We start from the raw sequence: 15,623 nt of genomic DNA on the forward strand, positions 1-15,623 counted from the left end.
TCACACGCTGACTCACATGATGTTTTAATAAATTTGTGTTGCCCGCAGCATAATAGAGGAAATAATAGAAGAAAGAGCCGCGACAACAGGCCCCCAAACAATAAACGTCCACACCCGGCCAGTTATGTTTTTATTTTCAATTCAAAGTGTTGGACTTATCAAGCATAGTGGTACTAAAACTTTTTCACTTTAAATTAAATAGGTTATTGAAAATGTATTGAAAATTGTTGAATAGGTAAAAACTAATGACTCAGAAGTAATGTTCAGTAATGGGTATTTCATATTTTATAGTAGCTTTCTTTTGGTAATACTTATAATTCTGGTATCTGCTTAGTCTTCGTGGCACTGATGGATGTCGGTTTTGCCCCACTTTTCGGTTTTTAACCAACCTTTTCATACATCTTAGCAACATTTTTCCTTGTGCTTTACAAAATGATATTTTTAAATGAATTATGCTTAAGTGTAACGCTTAATATTTATATTATTAATAATTATATATATTATATATTATTAATAATATTAAATTTAATAATTTTGGGACTCCATTATAAGGGTGCAAGCAATAACGCCTAGTGAAATAACGCCCACTCTGTATTTATTTTTAAGGCATTTGATTTTTAGAAATACAGGATTAAACAAAATGTTTTTAATTTCAAAGCGTGTGATTTTAAGAAATACAAGGTTAAACAAAATGGGCGTTATATCACTGGGCGTTATTGCATGCAACCTAATTATTAAGAGCATCCAAAAAAAAACCAAGTGAATCAACGCCCACGTTTAGATTAATTACACTTTGTCCTGGTTTTTTTTTACCCTTATGGGCATAATTTCACTGGGCGTTGATGCAAAATATTTTTTTTTTTTAATATTTTAAGTTGTCTATTTTGTCCCACTGTGCGGTCGTGTACCGTACGGTATTTTCTCTAATTAATTCGTTTTTACGAGCGCAGTCAGCTGGTTTTGGCTTGAACCGAGCCGTGTTTTTTTACTCCGTTCAGTTGATGCAACACGGGCCTAGAACGCGCTGCTCTTTTGCTCCAGTCTCGTCAAAATAACTACCAGTGATCCTTCGTGTAAGATGAGCTAATAACTGCCATAAAATGCACACTTTGGGCCTATTGTATCTGAGCCTTTTGGGCCTGGTTGAGGGCTATGGCCATCAGCCGCTGCTGCGAAATATCATAAAAGTGCGGGCCAGTGGCTTTATGCCCTACGAATCGGATTTACTGCTGCCCTTGAATATTCTACGGCAATTGCAGGATCGATCATCGCGCTATATTGGCCAGCGACCCAAGCCCTTGATTAGGCCAAAGGTCAAGCAGCAAATCAGATTGGAGAGAGCCCATCCACTGAGGGAGGCCAAAGGCGTTCAGCTATATAATCTCATCGATGACGATGGCGAATTACTGCTCAATCTGAAGATTCATAATGATCAAAAGGGGAGTCCCACGGGCAACTATCATGGCAACTTGCCGGAGGAGAAGTACCAGAGTAAATTCAAGGACTACGATTCACCATGGCTACCCTCGAAATGGAGACCCACCAGCGAATTTCCGCTGGGCGTGATCTCCTCATCGCCACGCCCACTGCCCCTGCATCAATATGTGGGCCAAAATAATCGCTTCGACCAAAATACGGCTAAAAAGAGGCGGCAGGACTTTTGGCCATATAAGTAAAAAAAATTCAAAACCGTATCAGACGGGAGCTGATTCCAAAAAAGAGAGATATAATGTTAACCTTAAATTATTTATTTTTTTTTTATTAAAACAACACACCACCAAGCAAGACGTACATAGAGAAAAATGTTATTTATGGACCTAATATTGGTCATAGTAATATTCTGAATTTATAACACAGGCTAAAGACACATTAAAGTACATTTTAAAATATTTAAATGCTAAATTAAGATAGCAAAACATTTATAAAAAGACAATTTCTCATTAATCATTGCAAAATATTATACGAAAAACAAAATACTACCACTTCTAACATTTAAATGGCTATAATAAGACTTGAAAAGTAATAATTAAATAATTTAAGCAATAACGTGTTTAAAACCAGATCCTATTTTTCTCTGTGTACAAAATAAAACTTAAGCCACACCGTTCAAAAAAAAATCCATAAGATATAAAAAACAACACAAAATAATCCATAAGGCACTACACAACTTTACACGAGAATAATCCCTATGATTCAAAACACATTTCTAACTGTACAAATAAACGTAAAGATATAACTACAAATTAAATCCATTAGATACGATATATATCCATGATGCTCGTAAACCCGGCGATGAACAGGTCGTTGAGCTACCGCTAAATTGGACGACTATGATTATGGTAATGTCGGTCGATCGATTGGGTTGAAAGTGAAATTGAAGCGCGAATCGAAAGTGGTCATCCGACTCAATGGAACGGAATGAAAATGGATAAAATGCTAATTTACACAGCATAATGAGCGTTGAATACAGGGGAATGTATAAAGAATAGTGAACGCAGGCATTAGGAATGTATTTTTAAACTTAGTTTCAATACCACACTGAAAAAATTTGTCAATATCAACATTATAATTAAAGATTTTGAAGCCTCATTTTTATCATTGAACTATGTAAAATAGATATTGAATATTTTATTTTTCAATTTCACTCTGTCCCTTTAAAAAACATTTCAAAGTCGTTTATCACGATAAAAATTATACGGAAATTTATGAAAACTAGTGTAATATATTGTGAATTTTTGTATCAGTGTAGGATAAATATGCGATGGAACGTTAATATGATATGATACAAAATATATTGGTTAATACATAAAATTTAGCGTTTAGTAACACCTACTTTATAACCAGAACTATCCAATTAGTTTTTAATGGACTTCCTGGTTATTTAAAAATCGTATTTTTTGTATATCCTGAAAGTGTATGGTAGCTTGATTTTAAATCAGTACACTTTAAAAAAGAAGATAAATAAGTCACTTTCCATGACTTTAAGAATATCTTTAAATGCTTAAGAAGACTAGCAGTAATGCCATTCCCGAATACCAAACAAAATTCGATAGTTGTATAATTTACAGATGGTATATTTGTTCAACAAGTGAGGTAAGATGGGTACAACAGTAAAAAAAATATGGGTAGGAAAAAAAAGAAGGCTTAGAACTACTTAACGAGACTCAAGGATCAGTATGGCTCGAATCGAATGGGATCGAATGGTATGAGATGGTATGGAATCACTTCCAGCTGGAGGGTGGCAGATATCCGGGGGCGGGAGCGGAAACGGGGGGCAGGTACTCGTTGCTAATGACGTGGGCGGGTCCATGGGCGTGGGCGTGGCCGTGACCACCCTCCTCGTGAATGACCTTGATGGTCTTGACCTCCTCGAATCCGTGACCATGGCCGTGATCATGACCGCCGTGGCTGTGACCGCCCTCCTCGTGGATGACCTTAACGACCTTGACCTCCTGGTGGCCACCATGTCCATGTCCATGACCGGAGAAGCCGCCGCCGCCGCCCAGACCGTGTCCCTCCTCATGGATGACCTTCACCGTCTTGACCTCCTGGTGACCGCCGGAGTAGCCACCGGAGTAGCCTCCATGACCGCCGGCCTCCTGGTGGATCACTTTCACAGTCTTAACCTCCTGATGACCGCCGGAAAATCCGCCATGGGAGTAACCACCGTCATGTCCGTGTCCGTGACCGTGACCGTGACCGCCCTCCTCGTGGATGACCTTGATCAGCTTGACCTCCTCGTGGCCGCCATGTCCATGTCCGTGACCGTGAGCATGTCCCTCCTCATGGATGACCTTTACGGTCTTGACCTCCTCGTGGCCACCATGTCCATGTCCGTGACCGTGAGCATGGCCCTCCTCATGGATGACCTTTACGGTCTTGACCTCCTGGTGGCCACCGCCAGAGTAGCCACCATGACCGCCGGAATAGCCACCGCCTTCCTGGTGGATGACCTTCACAGTCTTGACCTCCTGGTGACCACCGCCAGAGTAGCCTCCATGGCCACCGGAGTAGCCATGGCCGCCGCCAGAGTAGCCGCCGCCCTCCTGGTGGATCACCTGGATGGTCTTCACCTCCTGGTGGCCACCACCACCTCCTCCCGAACCGATTCCATAGCTGTAGCCACCGCCACCACCACCGCCGGATCCGCCGATGAAGCCAGCCGACGAGGTGGCAACCAAAGCAGCCAGGATACACACAAAGATCTGCAAATAATAATAAAAATAAATCCATTCAAGATATAATATATAAGATCTTATAAAAATCGAGTGGTTAAAATCCTTTAATAAATATTTAAAATATTATTTTTAAAACGATCCTAGCTTTTTATGATACAATAAATAATGTTGTTAGGATATAATATATAAAATCTTGTAAGAGTCCTTAAATAAATCTTGAAAATTTTATTTTATAAACGATCCTAGCATTTTATGATACAACAAATAATTTTGTAAGACAAAATATATAATCTCCTATAAAAATCGAGTGCTTAAAATCCTTTAACAAATTTTTTTAATATTATTTTTTAAGCGATCCTGGCATTTTATGACACAACAAACAATTTTGTTAAGATCAATGTAACAGCTTGCAGACACACAATAATTTTTGAAAAGTTTGAAGTTAAAAGTATATTTTTTTTTAATTATAAAATTTCTTAAAAAAGCTTGTCTTGTATATTTTTTATATATTTAATGATTTTCAACACTTTTTAGTTGATTGTTAACTTTTCACTGTTCATATAAAAAAATATTTGTACTTAAAATTAAAATTAAAAAATTAAAATTTGTACGTAAAAAGTGCTGATTTTTTCACTATCTTAAGAGAACTCACCTTCATTGCTGGAAGTTTCTTGCTTGGGGGTTGAAAACTGTGGAACTTCACGTAGCAGAAGAGGAAGCCAACTGATGATCCACTCCAAGCGAAGCACGGCTTATATAGCAGCCGGATTGCGCGATGCTCCATCCATCTACATCTATCGCTGAACCTGAACTTGCTTTCGTCATCGACCTGCCCACCACTCTTTTGACCACCGACCCAAGCCAAAAACCTCTCTGTCCGTCTGGAATCGAGGCAGTCCAAAAACAAAAACGCATCGGCGGATGGCAAATGCAAATGAGTCCAGTGGAAAAAAATGTGAAAAGCGGTTCCATAATTGGACCAGCCGCCGAATTTAATACGCCGGCATGAACGAACCGCCTAATGATGGTGACCCCGCCCCCCGTCGATCGACTGATCGATGGGTTAGGTCAGTTCGGGTCGGGTCGGGTCGGATAAAAGCTTTCTTAATGCAAGTTCAAGTGGGAAATGCATTTTCTAAAAATAAAATGAAATAGGAAAAATATCAGAGGCCAAATACAGATATACAGTGGCGAGCAAAATTGAGTGCATGTTCACGACGCATACTTTCGTCACCCACAAAATCATAATCACAGCAGAAAATCCAAAAGAGTTTTTTGTTTTATATTGATTATTTAATTCTTAATAAATTCTAAGCAAAAACAATGATGATACAGATGAATTCGAAGAAACTAAAAGTAGTAACGAAAAAACCCCGCATAAACTCAATTTTGCACGTTTCAAAAAGTTTTAATTATTAAAATAATATTAACATTTCGTCCAAAGACCTTTATATGATATGACTTCCTGTACGCGGTTTGGCATGCTTTCTACCAAATTTTCAATTATGTCTTTAGGAATACGACTCCATTCTGCTTCAACACGCTCCCAAAGGTTGGCCATGTTTGATGGAGCTGCTTCGTACTGCCCGAGCCGTCTTTTCACGATTGACCAAAGATTTTCAATGGGATTGAGGTCGGGACTTTGTGCTCGCCACTCCATCAATTTAAAATTTTGCTTTCCAATCCATTCCTTAACAATTTTCGGAGTGTGCTGCGGATCCCCATCTTGTTGAAAAACAATTTCTGTTTCGGGATAAGCACATTTTTCAATAAAATTGGTAAGATTGGTTTGAAAAATTTGTAGGTAGTCCTCTTTCCGCATAATACCGTCTATTAAGTGCAGAGGGCCAACATGCCACCGTGTGAAGCATCCCCAAACCATTATATTTCCACCACCATGTTTTACATTTTGTTTAACATGGTGTCTCTGTATTTTTTCTCCGGGTCTACGCCAGCAGTATTGTTTTCCGTCAGACTGAAAACGGTTAAATTTTGACTCGTCAGACCAAACAACACGTTTCCAATCGTCAAGAGTCCAACTTTTGTGTGGCCTTGCAAATTTCAATCGCGCTGTAACATTTCTATCGGATAATGCAGGTTTGTTTTTTTTTACACTTGAAATATATCCGATGTCTCGCAGTGCTCTTCTAGCAGTCCATTCGCTTACATTCTTGTTAATAGCCAAAAAAGCACCCTTTGGTGTTAGAAGCTTGTTCCTTCTCATCTTAGACATCATTAGTCGAGCATCTGACTCCTTCAATAGTTTTTTACGACCTGCGACTTGCGCTTTGGGAGTCACATTCCGTCTCTTTTGAACTGCGATTACCGCCGGTTGGCTTATACCAAGCCTCTTGGAAATTGCACGTGAAGTACAACCATTCTCGGTCAGGCTTACAACATTATTTTCAATTGCTTCAGATAATTTTCTCATTTTTATGCTCGAAAATTGTTTATAATTACAAGCAAGTTCAAAAACACTTTGCTTAGTCCGAAACACGTTTTAATCTGCGCTACGAACATCAAAAATAATACGAAAACAAATATAAAGGTGAATTCTGCAGATTTATGCTGATAAAAGAAGTAAGAAAGCGAAAATAGGTGAAAAAGTGCCAACGTGCAAAATTGAGTTTATGCGGGGTTTTTTCGTTTTTACTTTTAGTTTCTTCGAATTCATCTTTATCATCATTGTTTTTGATTAGAAATTATTAAGAATTAATTAATCAAAATAAAACAAAAAACTCTTTTGGATTTTCTGGTGTGATTATGATTTTGTGGGTGACGAAAGTTTGCGTCGTGAACATGCACTCAATTTTGCTCGCCACTGTACATGAATACGTACATTATAATATTTACCTTCATATTAAAATTAAAAATTAGAATTAATTCCAGTTAAAAAGAAAATTTAAGGGGGGATAGATTTGCCTTCTATAGGATTTTACACTTTTACAATACACCTGTCTATAAGTTCAGCATTTAATATAAAGATTTGGAATATGTATTTTAATTAAAGCCTTAACATAAATAATAAAACCTCCGGAAAATTTGTATTTGCTTTACTATTGTACATTTTCGATTTATGTTACATACATATACACCCAAACCTAATCATCTATAGAAATTTTAAGAAATCTCAAAAGTCCCTTTAAAAATTATTTAATATGTTAGTTATATTATTTATAATGTTTATTTAATTCTGACCTAAAATGTAAACTTTTCAATATTTGCCATAATATAATAGTGAACAATTTAACTATTATGAGTCACCTATTTTGTATTAAAAGACTCCATAATTTGCGAAAACTTTAAAATAGAAACACAGAAAAAGAAAGACCCATTAAAAAGTTAATCAAAGTAAATGCAAATGAGTGCAATAATTTCGCTATCATTTCGCATCGCATCCCACAGCTCTTCCAGTCCAAAATTTGAAAATACGCTAAAAGTATAACGATCCCTTGCCCCCGAGAGCCCCGCCCCCTTTTGATTAGCCAACAAGGGAATTGTGTAAAGGCAAAACCCCAAATAGCCGAAATTGGGGAAGATACAGACGTTGAAAAAGTAGCCCCGAAATGCTTTGGCTCAAAGGGCGATCCAATGCAAAGCTAAGGAAAGGCAATTTGAATCATTTAAATAATATTACAATATCAAATTGGCTTTGCTGCAAACCGATTAATCACTTCCGACAAGGGACAACCCCGACCAGATGTTGAAATCGAAACAAATCGATTGAGAAGCAGAAGAATACCAATGTCGAAGATCTTAATACTCTTGAAATTAGATACTTAGCCTACGCTAGAATCTTACGATCTGAAGGTTCTATCTGAAAACTAAATTAAGTGCTTTTTAACTTTGTTTCAATTTTAAAATTGATTAGATTTTAATGTGTAGGTCTTTACAGATAAAGAAAGACAAGGGTCCTAGTCCGCGGAATAAAAATATTTTATAATAACCCCATTTACACTAAAGAATACATATTTTAAAACATTTCTAAGATATTGATTATTTTATGTTTAATCAAAGAGTATTAAAAAAAGCATGTACTTTGTCAATCATCTGCTGAAAAGATATTTTCTACATGTATGGTTAAATCATACCTTTAGTTATTGCACCAAATATCACTATATCCCCCCGATTACATAAAATCCAGGGTATCTACATTTCTCAAATTTAATTTGTTGTTGCAACGAGCAGATGTCGGAGTTTGTGGTTTGCATCTGCATAAGTGGAATTGCCTCTTATGAAATTTTCTTTATCATTTAAAGGATAGATATCCAAATGTGGAGATAAGTAATTTATACTTGGAAAATTTCACTACAACAAATTAATTTTTAGTTTTAATTTAATTTTAAAATTTTTATATACACTGGTGGAAAAAATAATAGAAACGATTTTCACTTCTGCACTTCTTATTAAATAGCAAAGTAAGTACGAAAGTTCTGGGCTTCATACCAATAACATGTGAAGCACTGATAACTGTTCTTTATTTTGTGTTACACCTTGAGCCCCATTCGCCGTTATAATGTGCTGTGTGCATAATTTTTGAGGGCAAGCACATGTTTGGCCTGGAAAAAAAAATAGAAACACTACTTATTTCAACCGAAATTTCGGCTTAGACTCTTTGTATTTCGAACTTTTTGGTTTAGTTTTAGTACTTTAAGGTAAGTTTAACAAAAAGTTTCGAACATGGTGAAAATCCGTTTATAATTACGACTTCTAGGCTCAGAATGGGTCGAGGAGTGCACTGCACGGCTCCAGAAAGGCAGATAATAAAAAAACTGAGTGATGAAGGCAAATCAATGACTGAAATAGCTGAACTAATGAATTGCTCAAAGAAAAAAGTGTTTTCCGCTGTTCATTACATCGATAAAAAGGAGAACCGAGGTAGAAAGCGAGCCCCAACCAAAAGGTTTGACGACATTTTGGCTCGAACAGTAAAAAAGGACCCATTCCTTACAGCCAAGGAACTCAAAAATACCTTAGGGGCAGCAGTTACAGCTCGGACAATTAGAAACAGGCTAATTGAACGAGATCTGAGAGCATATTCAGCCAGGAAGGTTCCATCTCTGAGCCAAAAAAATATGAAAAATAGACTGATTTTTGCAAAACGACACCAGAACCGCCAAAACTGGAACAATGTTCTCTGGTCCGATGAAACTAAAATAAATATGTGTGGATCAGATGGGAAAATATATGTGAGACGCCCAAGGAACACTGCTTTCGATCCTAAGCATACGATTAAGACTGTTAAGCATGGTGGAGCCGTTTCTATTATTTTTTCCACCAGTGTATATACCGTAAAACGCTGTTCAAAGCAGTTCCAATCAAATTATTTGAAGTACCTAATACTAAATACCATTCTTCGTTTACAGAAGTTACAAAAGAATTAATCTTATTTTTCTTCTACTAGTTAACAGGAATGTTGAACAAAAGTGAATAACTTTAATTTACTTTCATAAGAAAAGCCTCAATTCTATTCAAAAAAATTCCATAATTTTATAATCAGCATCTTAACAAACTTTCACTTAAACTACCACATATCAAAAGTCTAAAGGGAAAGAGAAAGAGCTACCCAGTCAGGAATAAGAAAGGGATGGAAAATAAATAATAACACAGTTCATAGTTCATTATGAATTATCTTTATCAATTCGCCTTTGAGTGCGCTTCCTTTGCTGAATTCGCTTCAATTACAATACATATCTAAGAATATTTTAATCCGATGGTAAACAAACAAAAAAAATAATTTTTTTTATGCGTATAAAAATTGATTTTCACTTGCTGTTGTTTTTTCTTCGTTTTCTTTTTTTTATGTTGATGTGTTTGATGCTTTAAATATTAGAATTATACAAACATAATAATATTAACAACATTAGGGTAATGCAAAAGAAGAAAGGTGGGGGGAAGATGGGGGCGGGGGGGTTAATAATAAAATAAATGTAAGCTTTACTGTGTAAAAAGTAAACATTGTTGGCCACAAATATCAATGTCTATGAAACAAACAAAATAACCAAAGGGATGGGGGTCTTCAATGTGGGTGAGTGGGTGTGGTGAGGTGTGTGTGTTAGCCTAGAGTACATAAGTAGAGCTCAATTAAAGTTAATGTCGGTTGGGGGCGTGGCGGCGTAGGCGGCTGGTCGGCGGCCTACAAGGCAACGATCACGCGATCGCACAGCTATTCCGGCTGCTGCTCGTCGGCGTCTTGCAGCGGTTCTTGCTCTTGGAGCTCTGGGTCAGCGAGTTGAAGCACTGCGAGGTGGTTAGCGCGTATGACTTGAGCGTCGACTTCACCGACGGCGGCAGGGGCAGCGAATCGATCGCGTACACACTCGTCCTTCGCACAATCGTCCTGCAGCACAGCTCCTGCAGCGTCAGCACTGCAAAGGGAATACGATTTGGTTAGTAAGTCTCATAAATAATAAATATATTTGAGTATGAAAGGGCGTTTCAAAAGGTTTACAAGGTATTCAAGTAGCCCACACCACCATTGAACAACTGCAAAAATCTGTGAACTGCCATCTGTTCATTTACCAAACCAGACTTCGTTAATTCATCCATCATAAAAAGTTCTTATGTGTTCTACTTAAATATACTGGTAATTGTTATATTCTATTCTAATACACCCTTTTGGTAAAGATTCTTTCGATTTACCTATGTATAGCTTAAGTTATCATTATAAATTGTTTCAGTTTTATGGGAATCAGACTCAACCAAAGCACATTTACAAGAGTCCGCTTAATAAAGGTTTAAATATGTTATATATTGTCAAGAAAAAGATGAATGATTGAATTGACATAATGAACTTAAATAATTGGAACTTAACCGAAACTGCCCCGAAGTAAGAAAATAAAAAATCATAGCTCATCGTCATCTTTCACAACTTAACCAAAAATAGTTGATTACTTAAGTTTTACCTGGCCTAAACCCATTAAAAATTGGTGCTTTAGTCGATGATGATGTTGAGTTTCCCATAATATTCAACATCGATAAAAAATCATATGATAAAAAGGGCTTAGCCTTATAAACCCTCGTGTAAGAAAGGAAATGTCCCTTACATACGATAGCTAACTGACTTTTACTATCCCTAGGATTTTAAATGTGGTAGCATTCTCTACTTATTTGGCACTTCTCCAATCTTTTTGGGGTAATTACCCTTATTGCTGCGCCAGATGTGCTCCATGCCATTGCGATGCAGCGCCATCCGTGCTAGTTCGCAGAAGGACTCGCGTATGTTGAAGTCGCAGAGAGGCGATATCTCGAAGCAGGACATGTTGTTGCGACTGGCGTAGGTCTCAGCCTGTTTGGCCGCCACCTGTCGCTTGAAGGCCAAGTGCAGGCGATTTCCCACGAGCACCTTTGGTATGCCAGGAGCATGCTGAAAGTGCATTACATTAATAAGTTTGTTAAGGGATTAGAAGGAAAAATGCATTGGAGAGCATCCAAAATATTTCTTAAGAAATGTACAAATAAATATTGAATTAAATGTAATTGAGTTAAAATATTTCTTGAGGGTCGCAGAACCTCGTTGTTATAAAATCTAAGTTTTTTTCACTGCAAAAACCTCTCTAGTTTTTCTATAAAAACGTACAAAATGTATCAATAATCTTGTTCGTAATTAGATTATAGAAATATATTCAGGTAAGACGTTCTTAACTGTTCGTGTTATGTTCAATCATATTTACATAAACTACAAAATATAAACATAACCATACATTTATCATATTTTTATGATTTAATAATCATCAACGCGACTGCTTAAATATACATCAAAGATCATTAAAATGAATACATCTCAGAGCAAAATTTTTTAGTTGGTGAAAATGCATTGTTTTTTAATACCGATTTTTTTCATTGTCAGCGTTTTTATACCCTTGCAGAGGGTATATTGATTTCAGTCAGAAGTTTGCAACGCAGTGAAGGAGACGTTTCCGACCCCATAAAGTATATATATTCTTGATCAGCATGACTAGACGAGTCGATCTAGCCATGTCCGTCTGTCCGTCTGTCCGTCCGTTTCTACGCAAACTAGTCTCTCAGTTTTAAAGCTATCGGGCTGAAACTTTCCCAAAAGTCTTATGTCTTTTGCAGGTAGTATATAAGTCGGAACCAGCCGGATCGGACAACTATATCTTATAGCTCCCATAGGAATAATCGGACAAAAAAATGAAAAAAATTATATCTTTGGTGTTTTTTAGCATATAAACTCCTAAGCTTGGAAATAACAATTTTTAAATAATTTTGAATTTTGAATTAAATTTTATCGAAATCGGACGACTATATCATATAGCTGCCATAGGAACGATCGGAAAATTTGTGGAAAAATAATATGAAAAAAATTATAGCTTCGGTGTTTTTCAACATATAACCTCCAACGCTTGGAAATAACATTTTTTAATTAGTTCTGAATTTCGAATTAAATTTTATCAAAATCGGACGACTATGTCATATAGCTGCCATAGGAACGATCGCAAAATTGGTAGGAAAATAATATGAAACAAATTATAGCTTCGGTGTTTTTTAACATATAACCTCCTACGCTTGGAAATAACATTTTTTAATTAGTTCTGAGTTTCGAATTTAATTTCATCAAAATCGGACGACTATATCATATAGCTGCCATAGGAACGATCGGAAAATTGGTAGGAAAATAATATGAAACAAATTATAGCTTCGGTGTTTTTTGACATATTATCTTATACTATTGGGAATATCATTTTTTGTGTTTTTAAATTTAATAATTATAGCTGCAAGGGTATATAAGCTTCGGCTTGCCGAAGCTAACTTCCTTTCTTGTTTTAATAGTGTTTATAGAACGCAAACAAAACTCTATAGCTTACAAAATTATAAGCTACTATTTTAGTAATTTAACTGCATTATCAATGAACATCCTGCCAAGGAGTTTTCTGCCCAATAAATCCCTACTGACCTCGTCGACCTCCTTGAGCCAGCGATCGATGCCGTCGAAGCTCCACTTGTTGGTGATGTCGTAGACGAGGATGATGCCCTGGGCGCCGCGCGAATAGGAGCGGATGATCGTGCAGAAGCGTCCCTGGCCGGAGGTGTCCCACAGCTGCAGCTTCACGCGCTTGCCCTCCAGCAGGATGGTGGTCGTCTTGTAGGCTACCGTTTGTAGGATATGAGACGCGCAGTCTATTAGATTTGATTGCAGATTGGTTGTCGATCGAAGGGCACAGCCAGCACTCACCGTTGCCGCTGCAGAAGGGGCTCTCCGTGGAGGGATCCTCCAGGTTCGAGAGGATCTCGTGCTTGCCCACATCGCTGTCGCCCACCAGCAGAACCTTCAGCAGATAGTCGTAGTCCTTGGTCATGGTTCCCATGTAGCTGAAAATGGTTGGAAATCATATTATTGTTGTGTGAAAGCTTTCAAATAAAATATTTCTAAAAATATATTTGAATTACAATCATTTTATCACAAAATATGTAAGTACCATTGATTCATTGATACTCTTTTTAAGTTAATTTAATATTCCGCAATGGCAAATTGGTCAATTTTCAATATTTTATTATTTTTATTATAATAAATAACTTCTTGGGTTTACAAAAAATGTTGTGTGATGTCATTAAGACAGTATCCTTACCACACAGAATTTAAGGAAATAATTTGAAATGGTTTATCCCGAATATCTTCTACTATGATATATTTGCAAACAGTACACAAAACTAGAGTTTTATTAGGAAGTTTAATTAACCGCCACCTGATACAAAGATTTTTTCTCAAGAGTTCTATTGTAAAGGCAATATATGACATACATTATAAAACACTGCAGGTTAATTTTGAAATAACTGCAAACCTTTCAAGAACTGTTTCTGTGACACCCCAAATAAAAACCGGAAAAAGCTAAGAACAATGCGAGTCTTTTTCCTTCTTTTACGTAATTCAAACTGCAATTAATTCTGGGCTAGTGTTTTGTGGCCAAAGTGGTTTTTAAACCTTTTCTTTTTGCATTTTCTTAACCGGGCTAACCGGTATTTTTGAACCGGCAATTTTTGTGTTCTATTTCTAAAAACCCAGTAATTAATTATGTGAGTCATGCAAACAAAAACTGTAAACAAGTGAATACCATGTATTTATAGATTTCTGCACTTGTTTTTATGTCGCGCACTGTAAAAGGATTTTTCACACACACACACATGCGCAAGGCTAAATTGGGTGTGTTTTGGTTTTACTAGAATTTGATTTTGCAATTTATGGCTGTTTATGAAACCATTAAGGCGTGTTATTGTTGCATTTTATTTTTACCAAATGTAAAAATAAAAAAGAAACCAGAAAATAGAGAAAAACATTTGCGCATTTGTGTGTGCGTTTGTGTGAGTTCTGGTCTTATTTTGATTGTTGTTGTTGCTGCTGCAAATGTTTTGGAATGTTTGTTACATCCAGTTGCCGCAATTAGAAAACACTTGTTTATGGTCACCAAATGGGCGATGGAAAATAAACAATATTAGTAAACCACTTTTCTTGGGCGTTTAACTTACCATTTAGAATGCACGCAATTTCATTTTCGTACTTGTAATAGAGATGGGCGATTTCCCTCGCCCTGGCGACTTTTCCTCGGCGGATTGGTCGCGCTTTCAGTCCCCGCGATTCATTCAGATCAAATCGCGGCTATATCTCACATTTATTTCGTTTCGTTGCTGATTATTTGTGGCTTTTCTCCTGCGAATTTTAAGACGGAAAATTGCAATTTTGCTCATCTCTATAGAGATGGACCAACTGGAGAGTGGTGCCAATCGATAGGCTATCGATAGGGCAGTTGGGCGCGACAGTGTTGTCAAAGAAATAAAAGAATATATTTAAATGAATTGTTAAATTAATTGTTATAAAACAATTGGATGGCTTATTAAATATACCCAGCTTTTTTTTTCAACACCTAAGCATGATTAAAGTTGTCATGCTGTTAAAAATGCAATGGTTTGAAACTATAACACCATGGGCACAATAAATAATAAAATGATCAGATATACAATATTTTTAAATGTTTTTGAAAAAAATCTTACAGTTAGTTTCACATAATTTTATGATTTTTAAAAATTGTACTATTATCTACCTTTATCGTTTACAATTATTTATTTTTACTAAAGTTAACTTAGCTTTACAAAACTCAAATTAACTTTCCGAAGCTTTTTATCAGCTGCTTCATACAAACTCAATTTTTAGAAATTTCAAAGTGGTCACCTCAATTTATTAAAAATAGCAGTGGCAACTCTGTAGCATTTTAATATCACCAGTAAGCATTTTTTGCTTTAAACTCAAATTACGTAAGTTTTTAGTTGTCATTATCTTGTTATTAATTTAGACATTAACTTATAATACAAAATAAAATATTACAAGTTTTTACTTCCAAAAAATTTAAAAAATGGTCACAGCTGTTTGAAAATTCAACAGAAACCAAGTTAATTTAGGCATTTATCTGTTTTAAAAATATATAGATACTA

The 15,623-nt window shown here is 36.4% G+C and overlaps 3 protein-coding genes across 4 annotated transcripts; 1 reads left to right on the forward strand and 2 right to left on the reverse strand.

Moving 5' to 3' along the window:
- The first annotated feature begins 1,020 nt into the window (after positions 1-1,020).
- Positions 1,021-2,210, forward strand: LOC119557212. The gene has a single exon (XM_037869867.1). The coding sequence runs from the start codon at positions 1,101-1,103 to the stop codon at positions 1,674-1,676; it is 576 nt and encodes a 191-aa protein (XP_037725795.1). The 5' UTR covers positions 1,021-1,100; the 3' UTR covers positions 1,677-2,210.
- An 843-nt stretch (positions 2,211-3,053) lies between these two features.
- Positions 3,054-4,981, reverse strand: LOC119556801 (glycine-rich protein DOT1). Its single transcript, XM_037869239.1, has 2 exons — positions 4,831-4,981; positions 3,054-4,205 (listed from the first exon to the last, which is right to left on the reverse strand). Exons 1-2 carry the CDS (start codon positions 4,960-4,962, stop codon positions 3,222-3,224), a joined length of 1,116 nt encoding a protein of 371 aa, XP_037725167.1. The 5' UTR covers positions 4,963-4,981; the 3' UTR covers positions 3,054-3,221.
- A 4,814-nt stretch (positions 4,982-9,795) lies between these two features.
- LOC119555948 (ras-related protein Rab-40C) lies at positions 9,796-14,907 on the reverse strand. 2 transcript variants are annotated; one of them, XM_037867656.1, is made up of 5 exons: positions 14,664-14,907; positions 13,375-13,511; positions 13,096-13,319; positions 11,322-11,544; positions 9,796-10,546 (listed from the first exon to the last, which is right to left on the reverse strand). In XM_037867656.1, exons 2-5 carry the CDS (start codon positions 13,505-13,507, stop codon positions 10,329-10,331), a joined length of 798 nt encoding a protein of 265 aa, XP_037723584.1. In that variant the 5' UTR covers positions 13,508-13,511; positions 14,664-14,907; the 3' UTR covers positions 9,796-10,328. The 2 variants fall into 2 exon arrangements, with proteins under 2 accessions (XP_037723584.1, XP_037723585.1); XM_037867657.1 differs by having other exon boundaries at positions 13,096-13,289; positions 14,664-14,906.
- Between the last annotated feature and the right edge of the window lie 716 nt (positions 14,908-15,623).

The sequence above is a fragment of the Drosophila subpulchrella genome, chromosome X (assembly GCF_014743375.2).
Source record: "Drosophila subpulchrella strain 33 F10 #4 breed RU33 chromosome X, RU_Dsub_v1.1 Primary Assembly, whole genome shotgun sequence".
Taxonomy (NCBI): Eukaryota; Metazoa; Arthropoda; class Insecta; order Diptera; family Drosophilidae; genus Drosophila; species Drosophila subpulchrella.

What these genes read in the sequence shown, in the direction of transcription:
- LOC119557212 (XM_037869867.1), top strand. Translation starts at nt 1,101, where the DNA reads ATGCACACTTTGGGCCTATTGTATCTGAGCCTTTTGGGCCTGGTTGAG.
- LOC119556801 (XM_037869239.1), bottom strand. Translation starts at nt 4,962, where the DNA reads ATGGAGCATCGCGCAATCCGGCTGCTATATAAGCCGTGCTTCGCTTGG. An exon ending in AGAAACTTCCAGCAATGAAG is followed by an intron (nt 4,206 to 4,830) that starts GTGAGTTCTCTT and finishes TATTATTTGCAG; the next exon opens with ATCTTTGTGTGTATCCTGGC.
- LOC119555948 (XM_037867656.1), bottom strand. Translation starts at nt 13,507, where the DNA reads ATGGGAACCATGACCAAGGACTACGACTATCTGCTGAAGGTTCTGCTG. An exon ending in CCCCTTCTGCAGCGGCAACG is followed by an intron (nt 13,320 to 13,374) that starts GTGAGTGCTGGC and finishes CAAATCTAATAG; the next exon opens with ACTGCGCGTCTCATATCCTA. An exon ending in GGCTCAAGGAGGTCGACGAG is followed by an intron (nt 11,545 to 13,095) that starts GTCAGTAGGGAT and finishes ATGCACTTTCAG; the next exon opens with CATGCTCCTGGCATACCAAA.